Genomic DNA, 15,905 nt, shown 5'->3' on the forward strand with positions numbered 1-15,905 from the left:
GTTCCCGTCTCGCTCTGGCATCGGCTACTCACTCAGCTCAGCTTCAGAACGAAAATATCAGAGCAGAGAGCACTGCATTGGTGCATGGTCTGCGCCGTGTTTGTCTGAAGCTTCCGCTGGACGCTGGAGGCCAATCAGCGAGCGCCGGCGGAGCGTGCGTCTCGATCGATCGATCGGCGTCACCCGTGGCGTCATGGCCCATGGGTACCTTTCCTTTCCTCCGCTGCAGATTTGGATGTTCACCTATACAGATGCAGAACGCTAGCAGTAGTATTGCAGTTTAATACTTCTAATTAGTGTCCAAACATCTAATGTGATATAGACTAAAATTTTAGTCCCTGATCCAAACAGCCCTTAATTTTTTAAGAGGAGATGGAAACTTGAAAAGCAAACAAGTTTCTGGCCGAGTTCGGGAGCCTCCCTGCACGGAAAATAGCGTTACCTATTAATACGTGATTAATTAAATATTAGTCTAAAAGTTTTAAAAATAAATTATTATGATTTTCTAAAACAACTTTTCTATAGAAAACTTTTTTTTTGTAAAAAACAAATTGTTTAACAGCGTGAAAAGCATACACGTAAGAAAAGATGAAGATGAGTTAGAAAAGAAAGGGAATAACACAACCTTGCTCCCTCCGTCCTACAAAAATCTGAATCTGGATTGGATATGATTTGTTGTACTATGATATGTCGCATTTAATTTTAAGTTTGTTTTTTCGATGGAGGTAGTATGCATGAACATGACTTTCCAACACCAATTTTATTTGCCTTTTTTATATATCAGAGAGGATTTTCAGTTCCAAAGTTGTTGGATCATTTTTTTCGACAGATGCGTACTTCCTTCCTCTCATTCTCTGTTTCAAAAATTGATTTTACTGGTGGGTCACTCTTACTTACTTACAGTGGCGAACACGACAATACTCCCTCCATCCAAAAAAACGAATGTGTCACATCCAGTACTAGAATGTGTCACATTCAGTACTAGGTTGGTTTTTTTATGGGACGGATGGAGTATTTATTAGGTGGGTATAGAGGTATCTGGTACACTAGTGTTAGGAGATTTGAGACAGTTGGTTACTAGAAGTGCAGGAGTGAATTTGTTGAGGAAAAAGAAGTATTAGGCACATTCGAATATAAATATATACAGTATAATATACTTACATATATTATGTTTTTTCATGAAAATTTTGGGGAATATCCACGGGTTCCCCCATTGCTTACTTAGCACGTGCCTGTTGCATACTTGTGCACTGTATATTTTTCTATCGCAGTCATGTGATATACCCTTCCGTAAAAAAAAAATCAATCCTAACTACGAATCTGGACATATATATATATATATATGTATATATATATATATATATATATGTATATATATATATATATATGTATGTATATATATATATATATATATGTATGTATGTATGTATGTATGTATGTATATATATATATATATATATGTCTAGATTAATAGCTAGGAATTGTTTTTTATAAAGTAATAACTGATTAAAAAAATCAGCAGAGATGCATGATCCCAATGCTAATGTACATGATACTGTAGATCAAGAAGTTGTAAAATGATAATGAAAGTAAATATGTTTCTAATTAATCGGATTTCAAATATAGCTAACTGAAATTTTCAAAACTGCAGAAAAAGACGCAACCAAAGTTATCCAAGTCATACCAGTGGCCAGCAAGGCTGCGAAGCCCTATATAAAACCCAGAGATCCATCCAAGCTTCCTGCCCCCACTGTCCACTCTCACACCAAAACCAGTAAAAAAATATCGTCACCTTCGCCGGCGAGATGGCCCACCGCCGCATCATCCTCCTCCTCGCCGCCGCCGCCGTCGCCGCGACCTCCGCCGTCGCCGCCGCGTCCTCCGGCTTCGACGACTCCAACCCGATCCGCTCCGTCACGGACCACGCCGCCTCCGCGCTCGAGTCAACCGTCATCGCCGCCCTCGGCCGCACCCGCGACGCCCTCCGCTTCGCCCGCTTCGCCGTCAGGTCGGCGCCGCCCCCCCCGTTCGGTTCCCCCTAATCCCACCCCACCGCCGCTGCCGCCGCCGCCGCCGCCGCGGCCATTCGTCTTCCTCGTCGTCCTGACCTCTCGTTCGATCTCGTCCTACGCGCAGGCATGGGAAGAGGTACGGCGACGCGGCGGAGGTGCAGCGGCGGTTCCGGATCTTCTCCGAGAGCCTCGAGCTCGTCCGCTCCACCAACCGGAGGGGCCTCCCCTACCGCCTCGGCATCAACCGTAGGACCTCGAGCCGAGCGCCTCCTAATCCTCCTAATCCTCCTCTCACACACCCCCGTCGCGGTGCTTTTGCAGGTTTCGCGGACATGAGCTGGGAGGAGTTCCAGGCGAGCCGGCTCGGCGCGGCGCAGAACTGCTCGGCGACGCTCGCCGGCAACCACCGGATGCGCGACGCCGCCGCTCTCCCGGAGACCGTAAGTGCCAAAGCTCTGTACTGTAGTAACGTGGTAGTAACGGTAGGTAGCCACACACACACACATGTGGGAATTGCTTCTTGGGGAATTCTTGCATCATCCGCCATGCGTGAGCTGGGGATCAGGCTCGGAGAGGGTTTTAATTTCTGATCTGAACTCTGGGCTTTGCAAGGAACAGCAAGATTTGCTTTGCTCATCGCTGCAGCGTTCGCTCGATTCGATTGGCTGTCCCTACCACGTGTTACTGTGTCCTCGCGGTCGCGGCTTCTATACCCCGTAAAGAACATTTTTTAATGACCACTTAATTTCTTCTGTGACCTCTGCACATGATGTAGTTACTGATACGAACAACGAGCCTGCTATGCCTGGTTAGTTTTCTGAAAAATAGAAATCATCCATCTTTTTTTATGAGGGGTTGAACTGTAGTGTACAGCATTTCTGCCCGTATTTGTAGGTGCGATTGTGAGTTGTGAGAGTATGGCATTCATACTCGCAAGACTGTGGTCCTTGCATGCTTATTGTGTCGCTTGATCCGGCCATACAGTGTGTCGTTACATGCTTATTGGGTCGCTTGATCAGGCCATACACTGTGTGTCTGTGTCCTTGCATGCTAATCGGTCCCATCAGGTTATGCATTTTGTACGTTTTAGCACTGAATTTTGGGGGACTTTTTTTCCTGATTGTTTTAGTTACTGCAGAAAGACTGGAGGGAGGATGGGATCGTGAGCCCCGTGAAAGACCAGGGTCACTGTGGTTCCTGTTGGACCTTCAGGTAACTACTTTCTGGTGCAAACTGTGTGAGTATTTTTCTAGATGCAAACTGTAGTAGTAATTTGAGAAATTTTGGTCCTCAAGGTACCTAAATTTTACACTAATTTTTTTTTACCCCGAGGTATTTACTAACTTAAAGATACCAAATTTTATACTACAAAGTGTGATATACTGATATCTACTACTCCCTCCGTCCTACAATATAAGGGATTTTGAGTTTTTGCTTGTAACGTTTGACCACTCGTCTTATTCAAATTTTTTTTGCAAATATAAAAAACGAAAAGTTGTGCTTAAAATACTGGAGATAATAAAGTAAGTCACAAATAAAATAAATAATAATTTCAAAAAATTGTGAATGAGACGAGTGATCAAACGTTACAAGGAAAAACTCAAAATCCCTTATATTATGGGACGGAGGGAGTAGTATTTTTTTAAGGATGATAAAATTACTTAGTACTATCTTTTGAGGTGCAACATGTATTGGTAATCCTGTTGTGCTAATAACAATAGAATCCATCGAACGAAAAAGAAAGAATCCGTGCTATTTTTCTAAATATCTTCCCTGAACTACTGAACCTATAAAAAAAAGTTACGGCAAAGTGTGCTAACAAACGGGGGTTGCTTTGATAATTATTGAACTGAACTTTCGAAATTACGTGTAAAAGGCTATCTTACCAGACAGGAAGTACCAGTTGGAGTCTGCTTGTCTGGCGTCAGGACTCGCAAACTCTGATTCAATCATGGTCTTGAAAGTAATCGGGGTGGATGCACTTTCCAATTGTGCTGCTTTTTGGTAAATAGTTTTAAACTACGTTGAATGGGGACTGGCAGATCAGTATGTCGGTTAAGCTGGAGATTGCTAACTCTCGAGTACAGTAGGTGAGAACTGGAGAACTTTCACCACAGAAACGATTACAAAAATATTTGAAAATGTTAAGCATGGGACTTAAATTATTGCACTCGTGTGACATGCGAGTAATAAAATAATGGAGAATCTGACATTATTGTCTAACTAGGGTGTGTTCGCTACTAGAGGTTCCCAACCAAGAGCGGTGCACGCGGAAAATGGAGCGGTCCATTAGCGCGTGATTAATTAAGTATTAGCTATTTTTTTAAAAAAAAATAGATCAATATGATTTTTTTAAGCAACTTTTGTATAGAAACTTTTTGTAAAAAAACACACCATTTAGCAGTTTGAAAAGCGTGCGAGCAGAAAACGAGAGGGGAAAGTTGGAACCGGCAGTAGTGACGAACACCCCTCTAGTGCTGCTTGCATAATCTGTTTCGGTTGCTGATAATGGAGCCTTTCATATCTCCTGTCTATTTGACTTGTACTTCCTCCGTCCCAAAAATAGGTGTCCAGATTTATCGTTAGAATTGGACTTTTTTTTTTGGACGGAGAGGTATCTGTCACTACTCTCAAATAAGCATACAATTCAATTATCATATGTCTTTCATGAATTTATTCTGTTACTTTTCGTCCATTTGGCATATATTCTTGCTACTCCACAAGTATAGTGGCAAATATGCTTCACATACCAATTGACAAACCTATGTTGAAAATGTTCCTGGAATGTTACTTTCGATTATAACTTTATATAGTGTGACCGTTGTAGAAAAGGTGCCTCATTTCAATTATAGCAGACAAAGTAGAAAAAAGGAAAGTCACGGGTGGGGGGGGGGGGTCCTATAATCAGATCATTTGAGTGACCTTTAACTTATTCTGGCAGCACCACTGGTTCTCTTGAGGCAGCATATACTCAGGCCACTGGGAAGCCTGTCTCTCTTTCTGAGCAGCAGCTGGTTGATTGTGCTACTGCATACAATAATTTCGGATGCAGTGGAGGCCTACCATCTCAGGCCTTTGAGTACATCAAATACAATGGTGGCCTTGACACTGAAGAGGCTTACCCTTACACGGGTGTCAATGGCATCTGTCATTACAAGCCTGAAAACGTTGGAGTCAAGGTTTTGGACTCCGTTAACATCACCCTGGTAAGGAACCCCGTTGTAAAGTTTGATGGGAGCATCTAGAATATACTGTTCTGATTTATTGATCCTCTTTTTTTGGTTATTGCTCTGGTAAGGGTGCTGAGGATGAGCTGAAGAATGCTGTTGGACTTGTTCGTCCAGTTAGTGTTGCCTTTCAGGTGATCAACGGTTTCAGGATGTACAAGAGTGGAGTTTACACAAGTGACCATTGTGGAACTTCTCCAATGGTGAGTGTACAAGAGATCTAGCTCATTTTTCAGTATATGATTTGATTTGTTTGTGTAGAGTTTTTCTTTGTATGATTACTGTCCAATTATACCCTGAATTGTGAGTTCGAATGCTACTACTAGGATGTGAACCACGCTGTTCTGGCCGTTGGCTATGGTGTCGAAAATGGCGTTCCCTACTGGCTCATCAAGAACTCATGGGGTGCAGACTGGGGTGACAATGGTTACTTCAAGATGGAAATGGGCAAGAACATGTGCGGTAAGTTTTCCATATTGACGTCCATGGCTACGATGAACTGATATCGCATTTGTTACGCTGGATATATTGCACTGCATCACAATATTGACTTGAATATAAATTATGCAGGTATTGCTACTTGCGCATCCTACCCTATTGTTGCATGAGGTGCCCACGGATTAGTTCCATTGTGTCAATTTAGTTGGCCTCAATAATATATTTTTCTGTCCAAGGATGAAGATGGGTATACAGAAACTGAAACTTTCTTGTGAATATAAGATCATAAGGACATGAATTAGCCCAGTGCATGTAATCTTCTCCTGTATGGTTGTGTAGGTAATCCAGCAATTGGGGTTTCAGAGTACTCATTACATGGCTGTAAATTCCTATTTATGCGACAGAATGGCCTATTCATATTTCATAGTGCAGTTACGAAAATTCCGGGTCATGTGTACATTATTATTCGAGTGATTTTACAGCCATCTATTATAGTTTCTGGTATAAAATTTGATAACTCTCGGTACTTCCGGTACTAGAAAATTTATACTAAAAATTTTAGTACCACTGGAGGACCTTCAAATCTCTTATTATTCTCGCCATGTTTAGTTCCAAAGTTTTTCTTCAAACTTCCAACTTTTCCATCACATCAAAACTTTCCTACACACACAAACTTTCAACTTTTCTGTCATATCGTTCCAATTTGAATCAAACTTCCAATTTTGGTGTGAACTAAACACAGCCTCTGTCTTGTCTCTCTACTCTCTGAAGTTCAGTTCAGTTCACCGCATGGATGTTTCATGATCCATTTGGAACGCGGGTGACTTTTCTTGTTCCTGTGAAATTCCTGTCGAGTTTAGTATCCTTCAAAGTTCAAACAAACAGGAAAGAAAAATAAAATTGGAGAAATGTGAACCAACTTTTTTTTTGCGCATGATGTAGCATCTCCAAACAGAAATGCAAACTTTGCCAATTTCAGACGGTTGCTGTACCGAACACTTTCAAACTTTTGCCAATTCAGTGCTCACTCAACGAGCGTAAAGAGTTGCCAAATTTTTGTACTACTACATCCCAACCGCGTGCATGGCACACGGCACGGCCAGCGCCGCCGCCGCCTCTTGATCTCCGTCTGTTTCTCACGCGGAGGTTCGCCCGTTCGCGCCGTTTCGAGTTAACCGGCGCGCGTTTTCACCGCGAACTACCGCCAGTGAAATCACGGCCGGTTTAACCTCTACATATATGGCGGCCGCTCTCCCTTCCTACAGCTTCGCCTCCCGTCGCGCTCCGTCGCCTTCAACCTCTGCCAACGTCAGGCGATCCGGTGAGTAAGTTCTTCCTCCATTTTTTTCCTCTGCTCTTGCCTCTCTTTTCCGAATCAAAATACAGCGAGATTTCTTTCTTCTCTCTGAACTTCACCGGTGCAACAAAATTGAACCATCGTTGTAGGTTCGTTCGTTCTGAACTTTTCAGAATTTCGCGGTATATGTTCAGTGTTCATGTCAGTAAAGATAGCCCGCAAGGTATAGGAGAGGAGAATTTGATTGGCCCTCTGTCACTGGCATGGTGGGCCAAGCGCTTGCGCCTCTTGGAGTAGTATCTTGTGGTGTAAGCCAGTGCATGCAACCGACTTAAATTAGCACCGACTTGATTTGTCATTAACTGATCAAGATCTTCCTTGCTGGGAACGGAACATAGAAACGGCAAGAGATCTGTGCCCCACCATTCAACTTGGCATCCAAGTAGCTTTCCACACTTCCATTGGTGTAACCGTGTAAGATAACTAGCACATTCCAAATGTAAACCGCCATTACTAATATCAAGTTCAGTGCTGTTCACCGTGTGTTTGCGTGCGTGTCGCTGTCATTTTCGGTGTCAAAAGTTCTAAACATTTGGTTTAGTTTAGGGTGATTCTCTCTTAATCTTCCCCTGCATGTGATGTGACAGGCTCATCTGGATCTCTCTGGCTTGCCGGCTAAGGAACACCGGGTGCTATTTATCAGGGAGCCCTTCACACCGCAGGGGAAAGTTGCAGCTATTTTGTCACTGCCCCTTGTTGCATCTTGCTCCGGCGATTTGATTTAGAATTTTAGGTTGTTACTGGCTTCGATTAATCATATTTTAGTCTGAACAAATTTGCAAGTTAATTCCTATTCTGTTCAATTCGGTGATTCAATTCGATTGGGGTCTTTGGGTTTAAGAATTTCAGAATGTTATTAACACGGGGCGTAACAATCTGCATCAAATGAATAGGCTTTAATTCTTGCCTTCTTGATTGTTCCTTCCTGGCAGGAACTGCAATTAACCCGTGATTTTACTCACCAAGATCGCTTCTTGCCCGGTGCAAAGTTCACCGATTTCACCATGAGGAGACACGCAGGGACGATTATCCTGTTGTTGATCTTGGCCTGCCTATGGCTGTGCCCTGGGAGGAGCAGCGGCTTCTCGTGGAACATTTTCTCCTCGTCGTCGTCGTCTTCGCCGCCGACGGCCGGCGAGAGCCGCGCCGCCCCGATGCTGGAGCTGGACGGCGCGGTGGCCGACTTCTTGATGGACGGGGCCGACGACCCGAGGGCGGTGAAGCTGCTGGAGAACGCGAGGAGCAAGCTCGCCGGGCCGAGCAACTGCTGGCAGGAGGCGTACCGGAGGCTGTTCGCCAGCTGCGGCGACATCATGGCCGACAAGGAGATGCAGTCGCGGCTGGCGTGGCACCTCAGCAGCTGCTTCCAGGAGGACTCCGGCCGCCCCCCGTTCCCTCGCTGCGGCGAGGTCTCCGACATGGTGCACTGCCGCAAGAGGCTCGGCGTCTCCGAGGACCAGGTGTTCCTCGAGTTCTTCCTCGAGACCAACACCCTGTGCCACCAATTGCAGTAAGTGCAATTCTCCCATTTTCAGTTTGCAATTCACTTCTGCTTCTTGAATTTTTCATGTTTTGTTGATTTGTGTAGAGCTGAAGCGTTCAAGCATAACACGGAGAGGCTTGTCAACGACCTGACAAGGACATCCAAGTCAGCCGAGGAGAAGCTGGAGGTGATCGAGGAGAGGTCAGACCAGATCATACAAGAATCACGCAAAGTTCAGGAGACGATCTCGTCGATCGAAATGCAGGCAGATCATCTCGCAGAGGCGTCGAAGAATGTCGGAGACCAGATCGACGACGTGCTGGCTCACTCCAAGGCCATCTTTGAGCAGTCCAAGGAGATTGCAGACTCTCAGGCAAAGCTCAGAGAAGGGCAGACCGAGATGAGGGAGACGATCGATGCCGGCATGACGCATATTCAGGAGTCGTATGAGAGCCTTGGCAATGGGATGGATAAGCTGAAGGAAGAGGCTGTTGATATTCAGAGGGAGATCAAAACTGTTGGTGATTCCATGTCCACCAAGATGCAGGATTTGCAGAGCACTGCAAATGATATTGGGAGTGTGGCTGGCAAATCATTGGAGAATCAGATGCAACTTTTGGATGGACAGAGCAAGGCCATGGACGGTCTGAATAATCTGTACAGCTTTCAGGCACAAGCTCTTGAGGAAAGCAGGTATTTTAACTTCTCGCTTCCATTATTCTTTTTTTATTTCATTGTAAAATATACTGATTTTGACTGGAATTTTCAGGGAGACTGTGCAAAAACTTGCACAGTTTGGCCAGCGTCAGCAGGAAGAGTTATTGTCCAGGCAGGAAGAAATCCGGCAAGCTCATGAACACCTGATTCATAATTCACACTCAATACTGGAAGCTCAGGTTATTGTCTCCTCCTGCATATCAGAATACGAGAATAGTTTTCCTTTTGTTTGACTGCTTAACCATGATCAATCAGTAGGCATAGGATTGACTTCTTTTTCAACTGATCTTTTTTCCTTTTGTCCTGCAGGAAGAGTTCAGAGCAAAGCAGGCCAACATTTTTGCTGCTCTGGACAAACTTTACATCCTCCACAACGCCATCTTAGCCGAGTCACGTTTCATCAAGGCGTTCTTCTTCTACTGCTGCATCGTGTTTCTCATCTACATGCTCACAAGCGCGAAGCAAACTTTCAGCATCAGGGGACATCTTTACTTTGGTAAAAAAAAAAACATCTCAGGATATTTCACATACTATTAGCAGTTACTACCTGTATTTACACCTTGTAAAATGCTCAATTGCTATTGCTTTTTACTCTCCTGGCAGGCTTGTGCATCACGCTTCTGCTCGAAATTGGCCTGATCAAGCTCGGAGCTGACGACATCGACAAGCAATTCTGGGTCATATCCAAGGTGTTCCTTGTCAGATCAGTGTTCCTTGCACTTGCCACCGTTCAGATGTTGCATGCCATATTCACATTCAGGTAACCACCAAATCCAGTCCATGTTCATCACGATCAGATCTTTGCATGCATTCGTGATTCATCTCAATCTCCTGGTAATTAATTAGCCTGTAAACTTTTCTTCAGGGATTACGAACTACTCAACCATCACCTGCTCCAGACGCTGGTCGAGAAGGTCCGGGCGCTGGAGGAAACCGCCGCCGCCGGCGAGAAGATGCTGCCCTACGGCGGCGGCGGCGCGGAGAGCGAGAGGAGCCTGATGGACTACTCGTGGGTGTTCGACGAGTTGGCCGACGAGGTGGACAGCAATGCGGATCCGAGCTACGCCTTGCCGGGGGATGAGCAGCGGCAGGTGGCGGTGGTCGCTCCTCGCCGGAGGCACTGCGCCTCGCCGGAGGAGGTCGTCGGCGAGAACTCCATCACGACGTCGGCTGGCCGGAGGTACAACCTGCGGCCACGGAGTAGTTACAGGCAGACGTGAGTTTGGTTGGAGAATTAACTGGAGATCGCTTTGTGCGCGTAATACTGTGAACGTTGTTGTTTCTGGGTTTCCAGTGTGAGTTTGGTTTGGGAGAGGTAAAGTCGTCGTGTACCGTAATACTTGTACTACGTTTCTGATTTTACGGGATGTTGACGAAATCTACACGAAGTGATGCTCTTGTTACCGAGCGATGTTTGTAAAGGTTTGCTCTTGAAATACTATGGGTGTGTTTGTTATTTTTAGAGTAGGTCAGAGACTCAGCTTTTAATTGAAAGCCGCATTATGGGTACACCCTCTGTTGTTTTACGATGTAAGGCTTTCTAGCATTGCTTATATATATATATATATATATATATATATATATATATATATATATATATATATATATATGTATATGTATGTATGTATGTGTTAATAAATCTAAACACATATACATATCTAGATTCATTAACATCTAAATAAATATAGGCTATGCTAAAAAGTCTTACATTGTGAAACGGAGGAAGTAACTATTAATTGAAAGCCGCGTTATTGATGTATTTGTTCCTGGTCACACTTTACCACGACTAAAATTAGATAAGTTATGATGATCACAAAAAATGTGGTGAGCAAATTTTAGTCACAAACTGTGTTAAAAAAAAGTTAAATCTATGATATACGAGACATGCTATTAAAAAAGTGTGGTCAGGGATGAATCTACCGTGTATTGGGCCGGTGTCAGATGACACTGACGACTTTCAGTAAAACCTATATTTAAACTGTTTATCCATAAATTAGAATACTATAATTTAAGTATAATTAGTATACTATGACTCTGATAGACACATTATGACATCAAGGAACTAATTTTCTGGATCCTTCACTAAGTGTGGCAAGCCAAGACTATAATTGTGAAATAGTGAGTCAAAACACATACTTAACAAAAATAAATTGTAGCGTGGTCAAGTGTGGCTATAGATGGCCATATGGCCCGAGGCCCATGGCTCGGCCCGAAGCCCACAGTTTTGGCCTGGCCCAAGCACGACACGGCCCGCCTGGGGTCGTGCCCGTGCCGGCTTGATCCAACAGCCGAGCCGTGCCTGGGCTACACCCTCGGCACGGGGTGGGCCAGCCCAGCACGGCCCGATCAAATAAAAAAAAATTAGGGATGCAAAATAGACTTATATAATCATGTAAGGCAAGACCCAAGACACGAGGTATAAAAAATAGACTTATTTTCCAGCCATTTAAACACAGCCCGCAGAGTTGAGGGACCCAAAAATAGACTTTTTCTGAGAGCAAGCACGATGGGTCTTCGTGCCTTCGAGCTGGCCCCGAGTAGTATTGGGTCGTATATGCCGCCCGTGGGCTGGCACGGCACAACACGGTGAGTCGGTTGGGCCGTGCCAGCCCGACAAGCCTCGGCCGAGGCACAGCCAGGCTTGGGCCATGCTGTGTCGGGCGGCCCAAATGGCCATCTATAAGTGTGGCTAGGAACCAAACATACCCTATATGCAGAGTCCCTAATAAGACCATTCTTAGCATTTCAAAGTGAAATTAGTGAAGAGTAAAAATGATCAATGTTTTTTATTATTAGAAAAAGTAGTAATGGTGATAGATAGAGGACATTTAAGGGATAAAACTTCCTGTTTATATGTTGAGGATAGGTAGAATAGTATAAATTAATTTTTTATGGGATAAAATTGAGGGCTTATTTGGTTTGATACCAATTTACTACCCTACCAAAATTTTGGCAACTTCAATAGTAGCAAGTGGATGTTTGGTTTGCTACCAAATTTTACCCACCATAGTTTAAATTGAATACTACCTAATTTGGTAGTACCAAAATTTGCCAATGTTTTAGTACTACCTAAATTTTAGTAGGGAAAAAATTGGCTCCAAACCAAACAAGCCCTGAAACAACACAAGTTAATTTTTTTTTTTGAACGGGGGAGTATGCTACAAGGCTGCAAACGAACACAGTTTTTGGAGCAAGTTTGCGGCCCACGACAGTATCCTGCCTGCGTCCCTCAACTCCCTTTGACGCTTCCTTTTTCTTTTTCTATTGTTTATTTATTTATTATACAAGGAAAAAATACTCAGCAAACTGTGGATTGTTTAATTTTCTGTATCCTACCAACCATTTGACTACTTTTATTTTCCCTGTGCAACAGGGGAAACATTGTGAGACCTTTTGCTATAGAAAATACGGAGTAGTTGACATTCTGGCAGTACGGCAACATAAACCCAAAAACTATACTGTTTTTTATTTCATTTTCTGAAGATTTTTTAATTCATTTTTCTATTTCATAGTTGACCTTTTTTATTTCATTTTTGAAGACTAACCATTTAATCATGTTTCTTCTTCTTGCACCTCTCACCTTTTTTTTTAAACTTGATCCTATCGTGCACGTATGCTCTGCCCGTGGAGTAGGAACAGACGAACAGTCGTACGCTTGCCACCGGCACCAACCAAAGCCCCCGGTAAAATCCATTTCACGGGTCAAGAGACCAAACCAGAAACCGGGCACGGGGGCACGCATCTACCAGAAACGCAGTACGTGCACGGCCCGAGCTCCCACCGTATCACTATCCGCGATCGAGTATCCGTCCCTCTCGCCCCCGCGCCGAGCGTGGCGTACCTTCCGTCCTTCCACCGGAGCAAGTGAGTAACCAGGCCAAAGTAAACGGCTAGTACGTACGTATACGCACACCCAGTCGTCGTACGCACATTTCCCACACGTTTTCACCTGTAAAATCCCGCCCGCCAGCGACGGCGCGGCGTATGCGTCCGAAATACCGGCGCGCGCATGTACGGGTAGGCCATCGGCCAGCGGCAGCCGTAAGCCGCCACCTCGGCTCAACCGCAGAACGGTTCGCCTCTGCAGCCACGTGCTCCTGGCGGGGCGGAGCGCGCGCGACGCGTGCCCCGGCGGATCGTTCCGCCGGAGGCAACGAGGCCCGCTCCACGCGTCCACGTTGCTTGGCCGGCCGTGTCTATCTTCTCCGCCGACAGTTCAGGGCTGCGTTCGTTCATTGGGAGATTGTCACTCGTTTTTCGCGCGCACGCTTTTCAAACTATTAAACGGTGCGTTTTTTTCAAAAATTTCTATAAAATAGTTACTTTAAAAAAAATCATATTAATCCATTTTTAAAGTTTAAAATAGTTAATACTTAATTAATTATGAGCTAATAGCTCACATCGTTTTGCGTATCTTTTCAAACTACCTGATCCTCCCTCTATCAAACACACCCCCATAAAGTTCAGATCAGCAACAAAGCCTACGGATAGCGTGAGATGAGCATGTGAGAGCGACACTCGGTTCCTCCTAAAGAGTAAATTTCATACTAATTTGATTAATCCATCGTAAAACTATGTATTTAAAAACATATGTGTATAAAAATCCAAACAGATTTAATATCATATTTTCACAAAACTACAGATTTAATGTATCGTATTAGAAAACTACAGATTCAACATTAATTTTATCAACATAATTACAAATTTTACGATCTTAATATGTTATGGATATAAACTCTAAAATTTGTAGTTTTGTGATATGATACTTTACATCTAAAGTTATGTGTTAACTTTGACATTAAATTTGTAGTTATGTCATATATATTTAAATTTATAGTTTTGTGATAGTTTGATAATGTGTTGACGCGAAAAGCACACACTGGTCTGGAGATCTGTTTAGCTCCAGTGCAGGTCCAAATCTTGGTGAGATGCGGGCGTGCCAGTCAGTTTGATCCTACAACTGACAAGATATGTAAACAGTAGATCAAATAGCCGATCGGCTGACAAGCCGATAGAGCAATCCCAGCCGATGCCGATACTAGCCGATAACGATAGAGTTTTGAGTAATCGGCTATATGTTCAATGTAGATAATGATATAAAGGCGATCGGCTGATGATGATAAATAACAATAATATAATCCAGTAGAAACTAATCGGCTAACAATGATATGATAGAACAAATATTGATCCGAAAGTTAAAGCATACATCGGCTGAAGTTCCGATGTCATAAAATCCACAAGATTAGATAGATCAATGAAACATTTGTTATCATCGGCTAAATCTAACTTATATATATACAATCCTTATAAGCCGATGCAACGTCTAGATAACTTATCGGCTAGCACCCCGATAAAACATTAGCATGAACCTATCGGCTTAACAAGACTTATATTATCAATAACAATCTAGTAGGTCGAACCTAACCGATGCAGCATGAGATTGTATATGATAATCTAATACTCGATGAGCTGATTGATCTATCTAATGTGATGGATATAACAAATCTATTTAGAACAGCATTGTGATTGTAGAGATATATCGGCTAAGACAGAAGATCGGACCTAACCGAGACAGTTCCAACTAAACCGATGCGTCTCTAAACACAATGCAATTAGAGATAGAATTGAGATATCAGGTAGGCAAATATATCAACCAAACCAGAGCGATCCAAGAGATCGAAGCAATGCAGCCTTGAACAATACCAATGTAGCCGATAGATTCACCAGGACCGGTGGAACATAGGGCTTACCCCTTCGCCGGAGATCGAAAGCCGATGCAGCCCCGCGTCAAGAGCCAAGTTCTACCGAATGATAAGTAAAAACCTCGGTAAAGAGGGTGGCAATGCGTCGAGAGTAGTTGTATTGATCGAGAGATTCTTTTACAATGACCCCGGGTGTACATATTTATACCCATGGGGAGATACTAGTCCTTGTAGGATAAGAAAGAAACTTTCCTAAGGATAAAAGGAAAACATAAAGCAATTATCGGACACTAAACACATTTTCCTAAAGATAAAAGAAAACTAACAAACTATTCCTAATTAATAGATAAACTATCATGCCGCATCCTCCTTGAACTCGGTCTCTTCTGGATAAGGTTCCTTGAATAGATTAATGTCCTTAACCGAATCCTCCAAGAATCCGACTGCTGGTGACTTGATAACTCTTATCGGCTAATGCCAGGACTCTGAAGCCGATACTGACTCTAAGCCGATGATTACTCCAGACTTACCAAATTTCACTATTAATATAAAGTATATATATTTAAATTTATATAAAGTATATATATTTAAATTTATAGTTTTATGATAGTTTGAAAAGTTCTGTGAAATATACTCTAAAATAAATAAAGGAGTAGTTTTATCTTTCGGTGAGGACTTCTTTAAATGAACGAAGCCCTATGGCTGGATTAAGTATTATTCTGGATCATGCATCCGTCACATAAGAAATAACCTAGTATTAAATGTGACACATCCTAATACAACAAATCTAGATATATGCATATCAAGCCCGGTACTAAATTGATTTTTCTGTGAGACGGAGGGAGTAAACCATTGTTAATGTAAAGACAAAACAGAGAGAATAAATAAAGATCGAAACATGTTCTTTTTTCCTAAAAATGAAAATGAAGATTAAGTTTTTTATGCAAAACGAGGTGGTATTAATGTATG

General features: G+C 43.2%; 2 protein-coding genes across 4 annotated transcripts; both read left to right on the forward strand.

The window, feature by feature from the left end:
- The first annotated feature begins 1,743 nt into the window (after positions 1–1,743).
- On the forward strand, positions 1,744–6,186 carry LOC4347180 (oryzain gamma chain-like). Of its 2 annotated transcripts, none has more exons than NM_001403803.1 (8): positions 1,744–2,008; positions 2,137–2,258; positions 2,334–2,452; positions 3,151–3,224; positions 4,954–5,218; positions 5,311–5,442; positions 5,566–5,701; positions 5,810–6,186. In NM_001403803.1, the coding sequence occupies exons 1-8, from the start codon at positions 1,806–1,808 to the stop codon at positions 5,845–5,847; spliced, it is 1,089 nt and encodes a 362-aa protein (NP_001390732.1). In that variant the 5' UTR covers positions 1,744–1,805; the 3' UTR covers positions 5,848–6,186. The 2 variants fall into 2 exon arrangements, with proteins under 2 accessions (NP_001390732.1, XP_066159972.1); XM_066303875.1 differs by having other exon boundaries at positions 1,744–2,026; positions 5,810–6,118.
- Positions 6,187–6,876: 690 nt separating this feature from the next.
- On the forward strand, positions 6,877–10,743 carry LOC4347181 (protein GAMETE EXPRESSED 1). 2 transcript variants are annotated; one of them, XM_015756139.3, is made up of 7 exons: positions 6,877–6,998; positions 7,967–8,544; positions 8,623–9,210; positions 9,287–9,413; positions 9,544–9,730; positions 9,838–9,994; positions 10,100–10,743. In XM_015756139.3, the coding sequence occupies exons 2-7, from the start codon at positions 8,039–8,041 to the stop codon at positions 10,452–10,454; spliced, it is 1,920 nt and encodes a 639-aa protein (XP_015611625.1). In that variant the 5' UTR covers positions 6,877–6,998; positions 7,967–8,038; the 3' UTR covers positions 10,455–10,743. The 2 variants fall into 2 exon arrangements, with proteins under 2 accessions (XP_015611625.1, XP_066160318.1); XM_066304221.1 differs by lacking the exon at positions 6,877–6,998 and adding an exon at positions 7,706–7,767.
- Positions 10,744–15,905: the final 5,162 nt, after the last annotated feature.

The sequence above is a fragment of the Oryza sativa genome, chromosome 9, assembly GCF_034140825.1.
Source record: "Oryza sativa Japonica Group chromosome 9, ASM3414082v1".
Lineage (NCBI taxonomy): Eukaryota > Viridiplantae > Streptophyta > Magnoliopsida > Poales > Poaceae > Oryza > Oryza sativa.

Coding starts and splice junctions, on each gene's coding strand:
- LOC4347180 (XM_066303875.1), top strand. CDS start 1,806: ATGGCCCACCGCCGCATCATCCTCCTCCTCGCCGCCGCCGCCGTCGCC. Junction 2,259..2,333: donor CTACCGCCTCGGCATCAACC/GTAGGACCTCGA, acceptor GTGCTTTTGCAG/GTTTCGCGGACATGAGCTGG. Junction 5,443..5,565: donor ATTGTGGAACTTCTCCAATG/GTGAGTGTACAA, acceptor TGCTACTACTAG/GATGTGAACCACGCTGTTCT.
- LOC4347181 (XM_015756139.3), top strand. CDS start 8,039: ATGAGGAGACACGCAGGGACGATTATCCTGTTGTTGATCTTGGCCTGC. Junction 9,211..9,286: donor CAAGCTCTTGAGGAAAGCAG/GTATTTTAACTT, acceptor TGGAATTTTCAG/GGAGACTGTGCAAAAACTTG. Junction 9,995..10,099: donor CATGCCATATTCACATTCAG/GTAACCACCAAA, acceptor ACTTTTCTTCAG/GGATTACGAACTACTCAACC.